This window comes from Myodes glareolus, chromosome 2 (assembly GCF_982192425.1).
Source record: "Myodes glareolus chromosome 2, mMyoGla1.1, whole genome shotgun sequence".
NCBI lineage: Eukaryota > Metazoa > Chordata > Mammalia > Rodentia > Cricetidae > Myodes > Myodes glareolus.
Genome location: NC_142027.1, coordinates 97,270,733 through 97,290,116, shown reverse-complemented (window position 1 = coordinate 97,290,116; position 19,384 = coordinate 97,270,733). Strand labels below are relative to the sequence as shown.

At 48.8% G+C, this 19,384-nt stretch overlaps 3 protein-coding genes across 5 annotated transcripts in view; 1 reads left to right on the top strand and 2 right to left on the bottom strand.

Annotated features, from left to right (window-relative positions):
- Positions 1–51: 51 nt before the first annotated feature.
- Positions 52–4,522, bottom strand: Tssk2 (testis specific serine kinase 2). The gene has a single exon (XM_048452337.3). It carries the CDS (start codon positions 1,338–1,340, stop codon positions 264–266), a length of 1,077 nt encoding a protein of 358 aa, XP_048308294.2. The 5' UTR covers positions 1,341–4,522; the 3' UTR covers positions 52–263.
- Positions 4,523–4,628: 106 nt separating this feature from the next.
- Positions 4,629–6,083, bottom strand: Tssk1b (testis specific serine kinase 1B). The gene has a single exon (XM_085684383.2). The coding sequence runs from the start codon at positions 5,936–5,938 to the stop codon at positions 4,838–4,840; it is 1,101 nt and encodes a 366-aa protein (XP_085540509.1). The 5' UTR covers positions 5,939–6,083; the 3' UTR covers positions 4,629–4,837.
- An 8-nt stretch (positions 6,084–6,091) lies between these two features.
- The window catches only part of Dgcr2 (DiGeorge syndrome critical region gene 2), a 64,257-nt gene continuing 50,964 nt past the window's right edge, over positions 6,092–19,384 (top strand). For 2 of the 3 annotated variants that reach the window (XM_048452333.3, XM_087903261.1), the window contains exon 1: positions 8,092–8,408. In XM_048452333.3, coding sequence (XP_048308290.2) covers positions 8,330–8,408 — 79 coding nt within the window. In that variant the 5' untranslated portion in view covers positions 8,092–8,329. Of the gene's footprint in view, positions 6,268–8,091; positions 8,409–19,384 lie in introns of those variants that run through there. The other variant, XM_087903262.1, reaches the window with a different exon arrangement.

Below are 19,384 nucleotides of genomic sequence, written 5' to 3'. Positions count from 1 at the left end.
CCCGCGCTAGATGAGTCCTAGAGAAAAAGACTCCCCACTGGGCACTCTGAATGCTTGTATACACTTTGTGATTTATTTGGTGGTCAGTAATTAATGTCTTTGCTACTAAGTGGAAAAAAGCTAATAGAACGTAATCAAAATAGTGGTTTAATTGACGGATTTTACTTGTTCCTTGCGCTTGTGCCTTCTTCAGCTCCTACCTGCCTATTTAGCTTATGTGAGTGCAAACTGCACACCATGATCCCCCAGGGCCCTCTCCACCACTAGGTACTTGCTTTCCCCACCTCAGCTCCAGAGATGTGATGGTCTTTAGCTCTGGAAGTCTCAGCCAGCCTCTCCTCCATCCTGTCTTCATTCTCGGATGCCACCAGCATCCGGTGCTGGGGTTTGGTTGCCAGTTTGTGGTCAGGCCGGTGTTCAGGTCTTGAGCCCGGTCGAGTATCCAACTTGCAATCAGCTCGATACTTGCCCTCCCCCTCCCTCTTGAGGGAAGCAGAAGACATGGCTTTGGGCTTGGGAGGCTGTAGCCATGAGTGGCTGAGGATCTCATCAATGTGTAGCCGCCGGTTGACATCTGGCTGCAGGATGCGGTAGATGAGGTCCTTGCACTCACCAGTCAGGTTCTTGGAGCGTGGGAAGTCCACTCGGTGCTCCTTCTGGATGCGCAGCATCTTTTTGATGTCGGAGTCATCGTAGGGCATGGAGCCACAGACCATGATGTAGAGGATCACACCTAGGCTCCAGATGTCATATACCTTGGGCTGGTAGGGGATGCCCTGCAACACCTCGGGGGCCGCATAAGCCGCTGACCCACAGAAGGTTTTGCTGAGGACGATGCGTCCGCTCCCGTCCCGCAGGCAGCGCTTGGAGAAGCCGAAATCAGACAGCTTGATGTTGAAGTCCTTGTCGAGCAGAAGGTTCTCGCACTTGAGGTCTCGGTGAACAACATCCAGATCGTGGCAATACTTGACAGCTGAGGAGAGCTGGCGGAACATCTTGCGTGCCACATCCTCATGCAGGGCTCCTCTGCACTTGATGAACTCTAGGAGATCACCCTGGACACCCAGCTCCATGACAATGTAGATGCGTCCATCAGAGGTCTCAAAGATCTCATAGGTCTTAATGATGGAACGGTGGTTGACGGTCGCCAGGATGTCCATCTCCCTAGGAAGGAATCTCTCCACAAAGTCAGTGGGTGTTTTCTTGCGGTCTATGATCTTGACTGCCACGTTGAACTTGAGGCGCTCAGAGTAGGCAGATTTGACTTTTGCATAGGAGCCCTTGCCCAGATTGATTCCCACGATGTAACCCTTCTTCCTTAGGACCGCGGCATCGTCCATGGTGTCAGGAGCGGCCAGTGCCGCCTCCCTCTACATCCCCTCCCCACACGGGCCAGCAGGCATGGTCCTCATTCCCACTGTGGGGAGGTGTCTGGTTGGGCTGGGCCTGGACTTGGAGGAGTGGAACGCTCAGCATTGTCACCAAGTGACCAACAAATGAAGTCATAAAGCCAGGCTGCTGGGAGTAGGGACTAGGCTGTGGGGAATGGGGCCCCTGGAAGGCAGGAAGGCCTAGAAGGAGCACCCCCTCCCCACCCACTGGAATGAAGCTGGCATTCAGGCCTGTGGTAACCCTCCCTGGCCCTCTTTCTTGCTGTGGCTTTGTTGTCACCAGTGAGGCCCTAAGGGAGGTGATCCAGGTCTAGCCCCAAGCCTGCTTCCTTATCAGGCCTTGGGAGCTGGCGCTGTGTTTGTTATTTCACTGGAGCCAATCCCCTGACGCTTCTATGGGGTTTGAAGAACATCCCTGTGAGCTTGTGTCCCTGGAATCAATGGAAGCTTCCCAGGTTCAGTCAGTCCAGTGGTGGTCCAGTCTGCTGGATGAAAGCAGTTCCATGTTTGGGGTCAGGAGTTGGCAAGGGTCTTTGGGCAGATGAGTCACAGACCTGGTGAACAGGAGTGAGTGGGTGGGTGGGAGAGTAGGTAGGGCTAGGGTTGTTCTGAGGAGCCAGGATAGACAGATGCATGTTCAGTGAGGTAGGGCAGGTGTGGAGGATGGGGCGGGCTTCAGTCAGGTACAAAAGCTGCAAAGATACCCAAGCAAGCAAGTGCTGAGAATGGCTAAGGTCTAAGTCAGGAAAGAAGAGAATGTCATGAGCTTTTCTCTAAAGGATGGGCAGGCCTTATGCAACCCAAGACCCTTTTAAGATGGTTGCTGTTAGAGAAGCCAGCTGGCTTTGGGATGCATGTGGAGGCCCAGGACCTTGGACCAGAGCAGGTCCCTGAGGGTCAAGGGTGGGGGAGTTGGGAATAGCCAGCCTGAGCCTTCTTCCAGAAGGAGGGGACTGTGTTGGGCTTGGTATTGGATGACCCAGGGGTTGATGGCCTTTAGCGTTGTCCATAAAGAGCAAGCTTCTGAGTGGAGGGCTGGGCTCACAGTCCTCCCACCGTGGGGTTTTGTGAGCAGTGAGCAGGATTACATGAACTGCTGTGGCATGGCTCACCATTTTGCATGTTGGTGTCTTGCATTTTGTGCACGAATGTTTGTTTTGCAAAGTGGCATCCTGTATAATCTTGGCTACTTTAGAAGTCCTATGTTCGTTTTCACATCTCGCAGGAGTCTTACGCTTACAGTGAGCTGCCAAGACGTGATCCAAGGATGCTGTGTTCAGAGGGAAAGCAAGAAGGCCCGTTTCTAGTGGGGGAGGCGGGCCAGAAGGCTTCAAAGAGGAAGTGACATAACCCAGGTACAGAGGAGCCACTAGGTAGCCAAGAGGGAAAAGATGATACGAGGAACAAGCACGCACCATAGAAGCCACCCTGAAGTCCTGTCCTGGTCCTAAAACCCCTGAGTACCACTGCAGATGGCTAAGTCAGATTCAGCAGCTCACATGAATGGTTCTGCAGGATAAGGCCGCTTGTAGAGGACTGGGCTCAGTACTTGCACATTGTACTCTGGGTGCTGTGCTTTCTGGTAGGAACCCACCTTTTCTGAGCTATTTCTATACCTGTAATGCACATAGCAGGAGCTCTTGCATCTCCTCGCTACCCCAACTGTCTCCTACTTGAATTTCAAGCAGCCTCAGGTCTTGTTGGTTTCTTCTGTCCCCCAAATCATGGGAAGACTACAAGAAATGAGAGGGGAGAAGCCTACATACCTCTCGGGGCACACCACCACCACCCAGTCCCGTATGTCCTACAGCCTTCTGCCCCATCCAAGTTCCTTCATAGGGCTTCTCCAGTCTCACTCTCACCAATGTTGCTCAGGGTCAACACCGTGCCTCAACCATGGATACTTGGTCCTCACAGGCAAAACTCACAGAAGCAGGCTAAGAGCATCGTTTGACCCTGGAAGGCTTTGAGGAGGACAATGTCCCTTAGGTGAGCCTGGGGAGGTGAGCACAGCCTTCAGAGCTGAATTGGCAAGTATGCTTATGGCACATGTGTTGGGGTGCAGGGATAAGGGGCTGTTGATAGGCAGATTAGAAGCCAGCACTGAAATCCTTTCTGAGGGTGGTCGGAGGTAACCTAGGCGAATGCCGGGAGATTAGAGGTAGAACAGCAGACAGTGGGGTAAAGGTGGGCTGGATGTGGTGGAGGATGTAGGAAGAACATTCAGGAACTCACAGGATCCCACTTCTCTAGAGTAAATTGGCATGGGTGTCTTCTCAAGGTAGAGACGTGGGTGGGGGCAGAGTTGAGATGAGTCTAAATGTTGTTATTTTTTGTGTATTAAACCCTTAGACCTCCATGAGGTTGCCCAGAGTGAGGTGAAGAAAAAGGGGCCACGACAGCAAGGTGAGGAATGGTTGGGACATGGTGTAAGCAAGACAGGCAGCACATGGCAGCCCGTGGTGCCAGATGCAGGCCGCTGCCATGTGGAATGCCAGTAGCTACCTTTCTTGCCCATAGGATTCAGACATGCTGCCAATTTTTCTTTGCCAAGGTCAGCTTCCAGCTCTGACTGGGGGCGTCTCCTCTGGAACGGATTAAGATTGGAAGAGACTGGGATGCAGTCAAAGCTATCCATGGCTGTAGGACATGCTTGGGTTAACTAGCAGAGCCCCCTACTTCTGGGCTGAAAAATGATGGTGTGGAGCAACTAAGGGCACAGTTGAGAACTGGGTGCCAGCTGGACAAGAAGGAGCATGCCCCATGATGAGCAGAGCTGAAAACCAGGGAACCAACCAAGGTACTTTGGGGGTCCACCACCATCTGTAGTCTTTCCCCAGTCCCTCACAGGTGTGTGCAAGAGCCCCAGGGTAGTGATGAAACACCTGCCTGGACCCTGAGCTCCTGATGCAGCCAGTGCAAAGCCCTCCAGAGAGGACTCTGGCTGCCTACCCTTCCTCTGCAGGCTGCCAGTGTTCAACCTTCTTGGACTGTCTTCTCCTTACCTTTTCTCCACCCTTCTCTGCACTTCTCGACTTCCCTCTAGAAGTTGTATCCTCCTCACTTAGCCATCATTCCTGGCTTCTGTCCCTCCAAATGCCCCCCAACTATCCTCTGACTGGTGCTGCTAACTCAATCATGACCTGAGGATACAGTTTAGGCTAGTGGGTGGGGGGAATGGATTTCCTTATGAATGAGGATTTGCAGTCTGATAGGAAGCCACGGGGAGCCCAGGACTAGGGTCTGCACCAATATAGTGATTTATTGCTTCTTTAGCCATGTGAGTTACCAAGTTCAAAGGGGGGGAGAAGAAGAAAGTGACGAAAATAGCAGCTCCTCCGGGACTGTCTTCCTTCTCTCTCTCTCATCCCTTGACTTCTAGGCTCAGGCTTCAAGCCAGAGCTCTGCCTTATTCCCTGCTGGCCCCCTGGGCTGCAAGGGGCTCACTAGGTATGCGTCTCTGAAGACTGTTGGGGGTGCCCTTCCTCTGTCTCCCTGTTCAGTTCACTGCTGAGGCCCAAGGTGTCTGACTGCCTGGGCACTTGCACAGTGTCTTCCTGGGGTTTTGTCTCAGGTTGGGTCTCGGATCGTGCCTCTTCCCTAGGCTCCACCTTGGTGGCAGACTTCTTATCAGCACCAGTGGGTTCAGGGGTCCATAAGGGCTCACTTGCCCGGGAGCTCTCCCCCTCTTTGTTGACAGCTCCAGAGGACAGACCTCGTGCCTTAGGCTGCACCCAGCAGTGGCTGAGGATCTCATCAATGTGCAGCCGCCGGTTGACATCTGGCTGTAACATTCGGTAGATGAGGTCCTTGCACTCACCAGTCAGGTGTTTAGAGCGTGGAAAGTTGACTCGGTGCTCCTTCTGGATGCGCAGCATCTTTTTGATGTTGGAGTCGTCATAGGGCATGGAGCCACAGACCATGATGTAGAGGATCACACCTAGGCTCCAGATGTCATATACTTTGGGCTGGTAGGGGATGCCCTGCAACACCTCGGGGGCCGCATAAGCCGCTGACCCACAGAAGGTCTTGCTTAATGTCAGTCGGCCACTATCATCCCGCAGGCAGCGCTTGGAGAAGCCGAAATCAGACAGCTTGATGTTGAAGTCCTTGTCAAGCAGAAGGTTCTCGCACTTGAGGTCTCGGTGAACAACATCCAGATCGTGGCAGTACTTGATGGCCGAGGAGAGCTGATGGAACTTCTTTCGAGCATCATCCTCTTGCAGGGCTCCTCTGGTTTTGATGAATTCAAGGAGGTCACCCTGGACTCCAAGCTCCATGATAATGTAGACCTTGCCATCTGATGTCTCAAAGATCTCATAGGTCTTGACAATAGAGCGGTGGTTTAGCATGGCCAGAATCTCAATCTCCCGGGGAAGGAATTTCTCCAGGAAGTCCGTGGGGGCTTTTTTGCGATCGATGATCTTGACCGCCACGTTGAACTTTAGGCGCTCAGAGTAAGCGGATTTGACTTTGGCATATGAGCCCTCTCCCAAGTTTATCCCCATGATGTAGCCTCGTCGCTTGAGGACGGCAGCGTCATCCATGGTTCCGGGAGTGCCCAGTGCCTCTGAGGCTGCCCTCTACATCCCTGCCAGACATGGGCCAGCAGCGTCCTCATTTACACTGTGGACAGAGAGTCCTCTGAGCTGGCCAGGCCTGCTGTCCCTGCCTCCTAAGAGGCCAAGACTCTAGCATGGAATATTCAGCACTGTCTCCGGGGTGACTTCAGTGGGTGAAGTCACAAAGGAGTACTGCCCTGGGGGAAATGAGGCTATTACCTGAGCCACTTGAACTTGGAACCTGAAAGCTCTGCCAGTGTGCGGGAGCAGACTCAAAGTGAACAAAATGGCTTCATGCTTGGCTCCAGCTGGAGGTAAGAGAGGGTTATGGGACACAAAGTTCTGCCCATGTTTCTAAACCTAAAAACCGAACTATGTAGAAGCGTGGCTCATTATTGCAAACCAGGTCAATCCAAGGGGTCTAGGGTGGGTGGTACTGTCTGTCAAGGACCCCAACAGGAAACAGGAGATAGTCTCAATTAAGGATAATCAGAAGAAGTCTAGGTAAGGGGGTGTTTCACAAAGGTGGGAGCAAAATGTAGGGAACCCCATAGGTAACACAGTTCCCTGGGGTCGGGGAAGGAAATGGAGAGGGCCACTCTTCCACAGGCCAGTGATAAGGAAACCATTTGTGACCTGCACCCCTTCAGCTCTTGATGCTATCTGCATAGACAACCCTCAAAGGCACATAGCAGGGCCGAGAAGGGTGAGGGTTCTTCTAAAACACCTTTCTTCAGATCCTTGACCTCCTCTGGCCCAGTGTTTGTCACCGTTTGGGGGTAACACAGTGTTTTCATTGTGGGCTCAGTTGACTTTACGCTTGTACTGCTCTTCTCATCCAAACCTTTCCTGGTCTCACAGAGGCACCACAGGTGGGCAGCTGGCAGGAATTGGCTGTGAGTTCCCTCCTAAGGCCCTGCCCAACCCATGGTTCTGGCTGGGCTCCAGGGCAGATTTGGAGGGGGCTTGGTATGGGAGCAGAAGACTGGGCCTGGTTCTTGTACTGAGTGCTGGGAATGTGCCACCAGGCCCGTCCACGTGCCAAGGGCAGTGCTGGATAGGTATCTTTGCCTCTGCCAGCAAGGGGCCCTCCCTCTGTTGTGACAAGATTTGAGTCCAACATCTGCCCTGGGGACAAGACCTATGGAAGTTGGAATATCTGATGGTCTGGCCTAATCTTGGGTTTGAATTTGGCTTTATCTACCTATTAGGAATTAGCATCCCTCATTCACATGGCTCCAGTTACCACAGGACAGAATCCCAGGACTTGGTGGAGGCACTGAAGTGAGTTAGGTATGCTGGAAGTGGCTGGCTTTCCCCCTTTTCACTTCCTTCCCCAGAGCTGATCATCCACTGCCAGGCCTGTACATAGGTGGTGGTCCTCCCCCACCCCAATAGATCGCTGCTCCATCTGCTGTCTCTTCTTCCACGTTCATGCTGTTCATGAGGGTAGTTGTGAGGTCAGCACTTGAAACCTTGTTTCCAGATTTTAGCCTCATTTCTGCTTGGACTTTTCTCTTTCTTTGTATAGGCAGGACCTTCCCAAGATTTGATCCGGAGAATTTGGGCTTCTCTGTTATTCTCTCTGACATCCCTTAGGCCATTTCCTCCTCTGTTGAAATTGTTTTGTGTTCCTTCCCTATTCTCAGAGTCTGCCAACTCTCTAGGTTTCTTCACTTTCTTCATGGAGGTTCGGCCTTTAGAAGACCGCTTTAGGGTGTATGTTGGGCACTGGGGCAGACCTGGGCCTCCAGGAATAAAGATCATTCATGCCCTGTGCTGCCTCCTCAATTCTCTAATCGCAGGTCCCCACTCCTACCTCCTCCAGACCCGGGGCCTACACTGTTAGTCTTTGTGATCCCCACAAGTACCGGGGACCCCTTTGGTCACCTAGCCGCCAAGGCTCAGTCCCCGAGCCCCGTTTCTTGGCTCAGCCAATGGCACGCCTCATTTCCTATAAGCCCGCCCCAGACCCCGCCCACTATCGCCCAGGCCCTCGGCCTGGCCTCTTTCCGGCCCTCCTGCTCACGCCCCGCCCTCGTCTGGAGCGCGCCCATCTTGCCCTCCCTCCGCCTCCCCGCGCCCGGCTCGGCGTTCATTGGTTAGTGTGGGCTGGAGGCGGGGGTCGCGCGGGCCCGAGCAGGACGGCCGCCATCTTGCGCGAGCCGGAGTCCCGTCCCGCTTTTGCGGCCTAGAGTGCGCGCGGGTCGGCGGCGTTCCCTTACAGCCGCCCAGTGTCGCCGCGGCCCAGCTGGATCCCTCGCCCGCCACCTCTCTGCCCCCGGCCGGAGTCCGGCCCTCACGCCCTCATCTGGGCCAGGTCCGGCCTCCCCGCGGGGTCACGCGGCTGCCCCGGGGACGATGAACGGAGGATAAATGGTGCCCAAGGCAGACAGCGGTGCTTTCCTGCTGCTCTTCCTGCTGGTTCTCACTGTCACCGAGCCGCTGCGGCCAGGTGCGCGGCGCTGGGGGTGGGGGCGCGGTCGGGGGTGGGGCCGGGGACGTCCTTCCACCCGCCGCAGCTGGGCGTCCACTGCGCCTCGGCAAGGCACAGGCGAGGCCTGGCTGCGGGCCTCTCGTCCCCTGCCCCGGCACAAGTTGGAATGTACCTGGGTTCGGAGCCTCGAGGATGTCGCCTTTGGACCCCCGTCTGTAGAGTGTCGCGTGCTCTGGGAGCCACTGGCCAGGAGCTTCTGCTGGGCTCAGTGGAAGTCTAGGGGCTGAGAGCAGATTGTGGAGGCACCTGGTGTCCCAACTGTCCGCCCAACTGTGGCTTTGTGCCAATGTTTCAGCTCTGGACAGCGATGCCTGGTGGCTTATTGCCTCTTAATGAAACGCTGCATCACAGAAGTCTAGCCCGGCCCAGAGGAGGTACTGGGAGTAAACCAAACCCCGTGTGCAGGGGATAGAGTCCTCTTAGCGGTTCCCCGCACTTAGTACTTTGTGTGTGATATGATTAAATACTTTTGGTACTCCCTTGGAGTTTTGCGTGGGTGGGGGACCTCAGATCCCCTTTTCTACCTATTTCAGACACTCCTGAACTGCACCAAGAAAACCTAACTGCTCCCCCCCACTCTCCAAAACAGGGTTGATTTAGCCATCAGGTACAAGAGTTCCCATTACAGTCTCACTGTCTCTTTAGGGATCTGCCAAAAAGTTTTAGAACTAACAGGGTGTCTGAACTTTCAATGAAAGGGATGCTTTAATATATATATTAAATATGTGTGTGTGTGTGTGTGTGTGTCCTGTGTTGGCAGACTTACCTCTGTGCCAGTGCAGTGGCAAGTATTGTGTTTCGTGTTTTCAGTGGGGGAATGGTTCCCATGAAGGAATGCCCAAGGCAGGTCTTCTGTGGGTGACATCATGACTGGGTGTCAGCAGATGGGTGCACCCACAGCCGTGTCCCAGCCTAGCTCCCGTCTTGTAACATATTGCAGTGCTTGGCTTTGTGCGTTTGTCACATGGAAATGTCTGCCTAAGCCCCAATGACCTAGACCCTAGGCTGACACTCAGCTGAGGAGTGCCTCCCGGGGCTCCAGGAGAGGAACTCAGTGCAACCAGCTGCTCTACATAGTGAACTGACTGTGAAGCAGCCTGCTGGCTATGGTTCTTTTGGCGGGCTAATGGGTCTGTGGTTCTTGTGATTGAAGTCTTGGTAAACATGTATATGCCTGTATAGTGGATTGCCATCCCTTTCTGTTTCCTGGGTCCCAGTTTTGCAGACGAGGTTTCTAGACCTTGAAATAGAGCCATGCCTGCCTGCCTTATGCCTCTTATTCCAGGGCCAACATCTGTCTAGATCACAGAGGCGGCCGATGTCCCAAACCGTTTTTCCCCCTGGCCAGTTTGTACACATATCCTGCCAGCTGGCTGAGAGCAGTTCGGAAAGGATATGTGAGTTCGTGCTGCCTGCCATCACTATAATCAAGTGCAGAGAACAGCCCTCTCTTTAGAAGTATTGGAGAAGAGAGCAAATAGAAGTTCTTCAGTATAGTCCTGTGTGTTGAGTATCCCTGAGCATGGAGCCCGGAGGCTGATGACAGAGGGCATCCACCCATTTGTACATGTGCAGCAAGGGAGGGTCTCCCCAGAACCCTCTTACAGACTGAATGGGACATGTAGTGGAAGAGGCTCCAGTAGAGGGAGTAATTCGAGTACTCTCGAATCTATGGCTTTCTAGGCTGGAACTTGGCAGTAGACCCCGGAGCTGTCCTAAGTGGTCTAGTACATAAGCACTCTAATGTACCTCCTGACATGGTCAGCAAAGACGGGTTACTGGGCCAGTTTTTTCTTGTGTGCTATTGTGTCTGTTTGCATGTTTCTCCTGTCTGTCCTGGGAGTGCTGGGCAGAGTCTTTTTTGCTGTGTTTTCAAGAGGAAGGTACGTCTCTGGTCTAGATTTGCTTGCTTCCTGTCAAGGTCCTTGGTCTGATCCATACATGGGTGAGGAGAATACAAGTTAGTTCTCTTAGGAAGGAGGCAGAGGGTTGTCCTCTTGCTTCTGCCCAGTGTTACTTGTGAGAAAGAGCCGGGGCATTGTGGGTTTATTTTGGTGCAGGCTAGGCCTTTCAGAGATAGATGGGGAGGAGGCAGTGTGTGGAGCAGGGCTTGATTTGTCCAAACTTCTTTTTCTATTTTGTTTTTATACTGCTGGGTAATGAAATCCAGGGCTTTGTGTGTGCTAGGCAAGCACTCCACCACTGAGCTATACCTCCAGCTCTCATATTCTTTAAAATGATCTTGGTTGTTTGAAGATGTTACATGTCAGATACTGTTCTAAGCATTAATGTTTGTGTTAACTTTCAGTAGTCTCTGGAACTCTTACTAGCCCAATTTTATAGACAGAGAAACTACAATAGAGAATGTTCTCATAAAGGCTAAGTGATTTTAGTCTTATGGGCCTGACTGATTTGGTCACTATACACCTTTGTTTGGATCCTTGTCCATCTGGCTGTTTATGTCTAGTTTGGGCCTCAGAAAGACCTCATGTTACTCTTACTAGTTGGTTGGTGGTTGGTTTTTCTAGACAGGGTTTCTCTGTATAGTCCTGGCTGTCCTGGAATGCCCTCTATAGACCAGACTGGTCTCAAACTCACAGAGAGATCTTTCTGCCTCTGCCTTCTGAGCACAGATTAAAGCACGTGCTACTACACTTGGCTTATAAATTTTGTTTTGTTTTGTTTTGTTTCTCGAGACAGGGTTTCCCTGTAGCTTTGGAGCCTGTCCTGGAACTAGCTTTTGTAGACCAGGCTGGCCTTGAACTCACAGAGATCTGCCTGCCTCTGCCTCCCGAGTGCCGGAATTAAAGGTGTGCGCCACCACCGCCCGGCTATAATTTTTTTTTTAAACTCTAGATGTGAAACTTCTGACTGCCTTTGTCTTCTCATGGGTCCCAGAGGTCCTTTAGGTGATAGTACCAAACTTCTTGCTATCTTAGTACTTTGCTCTGATTATCCCCCCCCTTTTTTTTGTGGTTGACCAGTGCATTAAGGCCTCTCAATTTGGGGAAAAGAAGGGTTTGGACCTTGGAAGTAGTTAGGACAAGAAGCTGGAATGGTACAGGGCGCAGGAGGGCTATGAGAGCCACTACTGGCTTTTTCCCCCACCTGTAGGGAGTGCAGCATTAATTACTCACCCTAACACTGTTGAAGCTCTCCTTGGGAAGCAAAATCATACCATAGTTTTGACCATAGCTTTCTCCAGGGTGATTCCAGCATTGGTAGTTAAGAAAACCTGCTTTCTCAGCAGGACTACAGTTTAAGAATCCTAGTCCCTTGCCTATCACAGGTCCCTGTAGGGAGGTAGAATTGACAGCTGTCTTCTTTGTATTCCAGCTGTGCTGCTCCCAGCTGGGAGTGACCTTAAGTTTTGACTCTCCCTACTAGCTTTGCAGCTAGAATAGAAACTTGAGTGAGTTGGCTCCTAGATAAGGGTTCTTTCACTTCTGGAGTCCAGAATACCAGGCAGAGTAGTGCAAGGGCTGTCCTCCATTTGAAGAAGAAATCTTTTAGAGCTGGGCTACATGAGACCTCGAAAAAAAGAATGAAAGAGAAAATAATTTCAAAACAATGGAAAAAGTGTGAAAAAAGGAAGCACCCTGCATATCCATGTCATAACCATGTACTAAAGTGCCTAAGTGCCCCACCTCCCAGCTGAACCATTTCAGAATAAGTTGCGTCCATATGTCATGGCCCCACCCCTGATCATATGGGTCATTTCAGGGAACTGGAGGTGGCTTCTGTTTAGCCCTACCCTGCTATGCTCACTAGTACCTGCTTTGTGCCCTATCAAGGACATAGGTTACAGGGAGCCTGTGATTAAAGCTTAGCCATGGTGGAGGCAAGTAGGCATCAGCGTGTGTGCGAGTGCATGCTCTGTTATCCCACCTAATGCTTCTAGAAGATGTGCTGAAGATAGGCCTTGCCTTTTCTGTTGCCTTCCCTGGCCTGGCTCATAGATCCTTTCCTCCTAGCAGTGGTGAGAGGTGTTTAGATACCAAGTAGTGTCCTAGCAGCAATGGCAGATCCTCTGTCTGCAGATGGTTCTCTTAGCCGTAGCAGGCGAGCCAGCTGTACATCCTGTCTTCTTGACAGTGATGGCAGGTCCTCTTAGGGATGATAGTGATCCAGTAGTTGATTTTTTTTCCCCTGGTGGGATGAGCCTTTGACTATTGGAGAATTCTTTTGCCTCCTCTGGGCCTTTGGTAGGTTTTTGATTCTGAAATGTCGATGACAATATTCAGGAGCCAGTAAAGAGCCAGTGACTAAGCATATGTCTACGTTTGTTCATCACCTGTGCTTGTGGGTGCTGAGGACATCATGACCTTTGGTTCCCCTCCCAGCCTGCAGAGCATATTGGTAACCTGCAAAGCCCAGTTTGGGATTCCAGACAACTGAGCAGCGTGATGCTGGGATTTAAAGTGTGGCTGTTCTGTGGCAGCTGTGGTTTTGTTTCTGGCTTGAGTTACCAACTGTCCTGGAAAGTTTAGTGGAAGCTGATCATATTTTGCCATAGCAGGCCTTGGTAGAACAAGCCCAGGCTGGAGGTAAATAGCTCAAAGGCCTGTGGTTATGGTGTAGTGGCATAGATGTCTTTGTACTTAGATGGTAGAAGAGTAAAGTGTAACCGTTATTTTAGATGATCTGTCTGTCAGAAGATTAGAAGTTGATAAAGTTTGTTTTCTGTTGTGATAAATGACCACAGCCATAGCAACTTGGGGAAGATAGGGTTTATTTCCTTTTAGTCCATCGTGAAGGGAATGCAGGGCAGAAATCAGCTTTTTTATATAACCTAGACCCACCTGCCTTAGGGATGGCACTGTTCACAGTGGGTTGATCTCACCTGCATTAACTAGCAATCAAGAATATGCTCTACAGACATGCTCACAGGCCAGTTTTGATGGAGGAAATTCCCTGGTGTGCCAAGTTATCTCCTCCTTGCCTGGGGTCAAGGTTGTCCATGGTACTTTTGTGTTCTCTCTCTTTCTCTGTCTCTCTGGTTACTTTTGTGTCTCAGCTTCCTCACTTTGAATGTAAACATCATAATATGGTTTCATGGAGATGTAAGGATTAAAATGGGTAAGGAAATATTCCAAAATGTTTCTGATATACAGCAGATGCTTTGTACAGGTCATCTGTTGGTATGCTGCACAGGTAGATTGAAGGAGTCTAGGGAACCCTTAGTCTAGAAGTCATCGCAGTGGTTTTAAGTCATGCCATGCATATAGCAGCTTCCGCAGGATTTTCTTAGCAATCACACTTTTTGTTTTCAAATTTTATTCTTTGTTTTTACATTTATTTTAATTATTTTTGAGAATCTCATGCATGAATGCTTTTTAAAATCATTTCTATCCCACTCCCTTCCAATTCCTTGTGTCCCTACTTGAAATTCATGACTCCTTTGTCTTTATTATTGTTGCATATATTACATATACACATGTATACATAATATAACCAGCTAAGCCCACTTAGTGTTGCCTGCTACATATGTGTATGTTTTCAGGACTGACTGCTTGGCATTGAATGACCTGTCAGGGGTTCATCCCCTAGAAAAGAATATTTTTTTTTTCTCTTAGTAGCTGTTATTTGCCTGTAGCTCTTCCTCTAGGTGTGGAGCCTGTGAGACTTCCCTCATCCACATTGGATATTAATTGCTATTGTCTCTATGCAGATCTTGCTTGGAAAATATTGTTAAGATTTCATGGGTACAGCTCCCTGTCTAGAAGATGCCTTGCAGTGAACATCTTGGTCCTCTGCCCCTTAAAGTCTTTTCTACTCCCTCTCCTGCAATGTTCCCTGAGCTTTAATTGTAGAAGGTGTATACCAGTTAGCGAGGGATCCCCCTCCCACTATTTCTTATCTGCGTTTTGACCAGTTGTAGTTTTCTGAGATTGTATTGGGAAAAGAAGCTTTTTCAATGAGAGCTGAGAGCTTCTCTGTGGATACAAGGATAGGTATTTTATTTGGGATGCATTGGGAATTAAACTGCAGTAGCAGTAGATGGAAAGTGGCAGTAGATGGTTCCTCTTTAGCAGTGGTTCTCAGCCTGTGGGTGGTGACCCTATAGGGTCACATCAGATAGCCTGCATATCAGATGTTTACATTATGATTCATAACAGTAGCAAAATTACAGTTCGGAAGTAACAACAAAATAATTCTATGGTTGGGGTCACATGAGGAACTGTATTAAAGAGTTGCAGCATTAGGAAGGTTAAGAATCACTGTTCTTTAGGATCCATGAACTCACCAACCGTGGATAGTTGCCTTGGGTAACTAAGTTTATAGTACAGTTTATAGGCATGAATTCCTTCAGTCCAGCTAAACAGCCTTTGGTTACCTCTAAGATACAGATGCCACTATTGCACCTTTGGGACTATCTTGCCATGCTGACCACTGCTGTGTTGCAGGCTTCATAGCTAGGTAGGACTGTTGGTTGCTTTTTTCCCTTGACAGCCTGCATAGCACCTTTGGATAGTATGAGAACTAGTCCTCAGGGAGGAGTCTTCCAGGTCAGTTTTAGCTCAATTTCTCTATTGCGTGTGTCCAAAACGTATGGTGTCTTCAGCAATTGGGCCTTACCTTCAAGCTCTGGGAGGCAACCAATGGCAACAACAATAGCCTGCTTTGTTTTGGGAGTCTCTCCCTGACCATCAACTTGAAAGGAGGTTTCCCATGCCTGGTGCTAGGGTTTTTGTTAGTCTGTGGCTCTTGGGAGAAGCATTAGCACTCCAAGTAGTGTAAACTCATTTGATTTATATAATATACATATACATATGACCAGTTCTAGGGCTTCTGACATTCTCACACAGACATACATGCAGGCAAAACATCAATGAACATAAAATAAAAAACAAATTTTATATTTTTAAATGTAAATGGAGCTGGGTGCCATATGTAGTGAGGGCTCGGAGCTGTGGGCAGGCCTGCTTTTCGCCTCACCCAGCTCCCGCACGGCTAGCTTAGCCCCAGAAATAACAACATACAAATTGTATTCATTTAAGCACTGCCTGGCCCATTATCTCTAGAGAGTTAGTTACTGACTAACTCTCACATCTTGATTATTAACCCATCTCTAATAATCTCGTGGTAGCCCTGGAGCTTGTTCTGTAGACCATGCTGGCCTTGAACTCACAGAGATCCACCTGCCTCTGCCTCCCAAATCCTGGATTAAAGGTGTGCACCACCAGCCCCCTGCTCACAATTGGTTTTTGTTGTTGTTTTGTTCTGTCTGAATGCATGCCTGCCAGAAGAGGACGCCAGATATCATTACAGATGGTTGTAAGCTATCATGTGATTGCTGGGAATCGAACTCAGAACTTCTGACTTCTGGAAGAGCAGCCAGGGCTCTTAACCTCTGAGCCATTTTTCCAGCCTCACAATTGGTTTTAAAAGTAGTTTCTGGGGCTTAAACTCAAGTCCTTGCCTAGCAAACTAAAACAACTGGGTGTTTTATTTGAGACGGTGTCTTTGCAGCCCAGGTTATCCTAGAATTTACTGCATAGCATAGGTTTTAAACCCATACTGATTCTCTTGCCCTAGCCTCCCAAGTGCTGGAATTATCATGAGCCGCCACAGCCAGCCATTTTCTTTGTTTGTTTTTATGTTGTTAGTTTGTTTTTAAGATTTATTTTTATTTGAGTGTATCTGTACATAGATATCAGTGGAGACTAGAAGAGGGTGTCACTTAGATTTTAATCAGAAGAAGAAACAGGACACTCAGGACCAACATGTTGGTGACATGTTTTGCCTCCTGCTTCACAATTCCAAAATCAGGTGGCAGTTCTGGGTAGTTGAGGAACCAAGTGCAGAGTCCTGAGTGAAGATAGGTGCCTTGTCATTGGGTTGAGACTCTTCGGTGTTGATTGTTTCCTAAGGGTGGGCACTGCTGTTTTACAACTCTTCTGGCCTGAGTGGCCTGTTCAGGGCGGTCAGCCTGTGACCTCACCACACTGTCTTTGTCATCAAAGGAATGTCTGCACCACATGTATTTCCAGAAACTTGGGAGGATTACTTACAATTTGAATCTTGCTGTCTGCCACCTTTTGTGTGAACTTTGTGGATTTTGAACCATGTGGTTGGTTATATTACCTCTTAAGACATTTTCATGAAAGTAAAGGATCATCTAGGTGTGGTGACACACGCCTTTAATCAGGAGGCTGAGAGGCAGGCAGATCTCTATGAGTTTGAAGTCAACCTGGTGTACAGAGTTCCAGGACAACCAAGGCTACACAAAGAAACCTTGTCTTGAAAGAGAGAGAGAGAAGAAAGGGGTCAGAAAAAAATATTTTACTCAACATCCAGCCCAGAAGAGTCAGGCGACTCATGAGTTCCAGGCCAGCCTAGGCTACATAGTGAGTAAGACTGTCTCTGAAAACAAGGTATCTTTAGGGCTTGAGGAGATAGCCCAATTGATAAAATGCTTGCTAAGCAAGTTTGAGTTCCTGAGTTTGTTCCCTAGCAACCAGTGAAAGTCAGGAGCAGCAGCTTGGGCCTGTGAAAAGCAAAGATAGGAGATTCTGGAGCTAACTTGCCTGCTCATCTTGCTGAACTGGTGAGCTTCAGGTCAGTAAGAGTCCTTATCCCAGAGGGAAAAAAGGTGAGAACAGTTGAGCAAAACACTCTGACCTTTGCACGAGTCCACGTGTGTACACACGTACACACAGTGCTGGGGGTGTTTTTAAAAAACTCTACATATGTGTGGAGATCAACTTTTGGGAATTAGTTCTCTGTCTACCTTGTTTTGTTTTTGAAAGAGTCTTACTATATAGCCTAGGAGGTCTGGAACACACTATATAGTTGATCTTGTGCTGGATGTGTGCCTCTTCTGCTTTGTTTTTGAGGGAGGGTCTCATCTCTTCTAGAATTTCTTGTGTGATGCAGAGTTTCTTGTGTGATCCAGTTTGCCTGCTTCCTGTCTCTGCCTCTCATCTTGCCCCAAGAGTGCTAGGGTCACAGCTGCAAGCCCCTCTATACAGCTGTTTTCACGTGTTCAAGGACCAAGCTCAGAATTCTGTTATTTTATTTTTTATTTGCTGAGCCATTCCTAAGTAAAGGTATTTTAAAAGGAAATAGGTCCTGTAACTGAAGGTAAAACATGACTAAAACAAACAAAAATAAAAAGTAACTAACTATAAAGATGATTAGAACACAAAAATGATATCAAATTGTAGCTAAATGCTGTTACATGTTAATACTTCATAGTGCAGTGTGAGGTGGGTTAACCCCATTTTACAGACAGGCAGAATCTAGGAGAATAAATGACTTGTTTAAGGTTATAGAGCTCCAGAGCTGCAGCTTATAAAGTAGAGCTAGCCTTTGGAGTCTGGGCAGCCTGACCGTAACACATGAATGTGTGCAGCCTTAGTGAGTGTCAGAGTTCTAGTGCTATAAAAAGACACCATGAATGACCATGGCAACTCTAATAAAGGAAAACTTTTAATTGGGGCTGACTTGGAATTCAGAGGTTTATAAATGTCCATTATCATCATGGTGGCATACAGGCATAATGCTGGAGAAGGAGCTGAGAGTTCTACTTCTTGATATGCAGGCAGCAGGAAGAGACTGAGCCTCTAGGCGTAGTTTAAGCCATTGAAACCTCAAAGCCCACCTCCTAGTGACATTCTTCCTCCCACAAGGCCACACCTACTATTAGTGTCACTCCCTATGGCCTATGGGGGCCGTTTTTATTCAAACCACCACGGTGGATTTGTTTCCCTCTGTTTCTTGTCTTCTACCTTCTTACCTTGAGTCTCAGCTCCCTACAGATTTTTTTCCTAACAATGACCACCATCACCACAATCCTGTCCTTCTGTCCTTACTGCTCCCTTTTGCTACTGTGCCCAGCATTACCCTGTCAGGAACTGAGCACATGCCTCTCCACTTGTCATGCAGTCTATTCTGGGCTTCGCTGCTACTGTCATTGTCCTCATGCCTCTATACTGTGTTTGAGCAGCCCACACTCTGCTAAGCATTTGGGATGCACAGCCTAGATAACCGTAAATGATAATGTTCCTTTTCAGATGGAGATTCTGGTATGTTGAAACTTGTGCATGATCTAAGATTCCAAAGGAGCATATGAAATGATGCTTTTAGGCTGTATTGCCTTTGAACCCTTCTCAGAGATATCAGAGCTCTGTGGTGATAGCAGTGCATGATAGTGTTCAGATCTATGTGGGGGTGGGGGAAGATGGGGTAAAGCTGCCCATTGAGCTGCCCATTGCTGCTTGGCCTTAGATCATCTTTTTTCATGCCTCAGAACTCTTTCAGTTGCATTGTTTAATATTGCCCTTAGGTGTTGCTGGGGTGTATAACTCATTGGTAGAGCACTTGTTTGTCATACATAAGACCTTGATTTTCACTGTCTACTACCAGGGAAGAGGGAGAATTTTGTTGGAGATTAATTAGCATGGGCTGCAAAGTCAGACTTCCATCTCAACAAAAACTTACCTATGAGACTTTGAAATCTTCCCATATTTTGCATGCGCTTTTGAAGGTCAGATAACTTCTCTGCTATTCCATTTGGAAAACTGGTCCTCAGAAGGGATGTGGAAACCTCATCTTTTTTTTCTCTAAATAGGGATAGTACTTAAGAAGTACTTCAGATGGTTAATTACCAGATACAGGGAAGCAAAGTGGACCAGGCTTTTTCTTTTGGGTCACTAATCAGCTCCCAAATCATGACCCAAAGACTTACTGGTAGTTATAAATGTTTGACCTAGCTTAGGCTCATTTCTGACTAGCTCTTTTAAATTAACCAGTTTCTCTTTATCTACCTTTTGCCTTGGGTCTTTTTACCTTCTTTCTTTCTGTATATCTTACTTCCCTGCTGTCTTTATGTTTGGCTGGCTGGTGGCTGCCTGGCTTCTGGCGCCAGGTATCCCCCTTTCTCCTCATTATTTTCTTCCCTTCTCTCTTGTTCTTTTTGAGCCTAGATT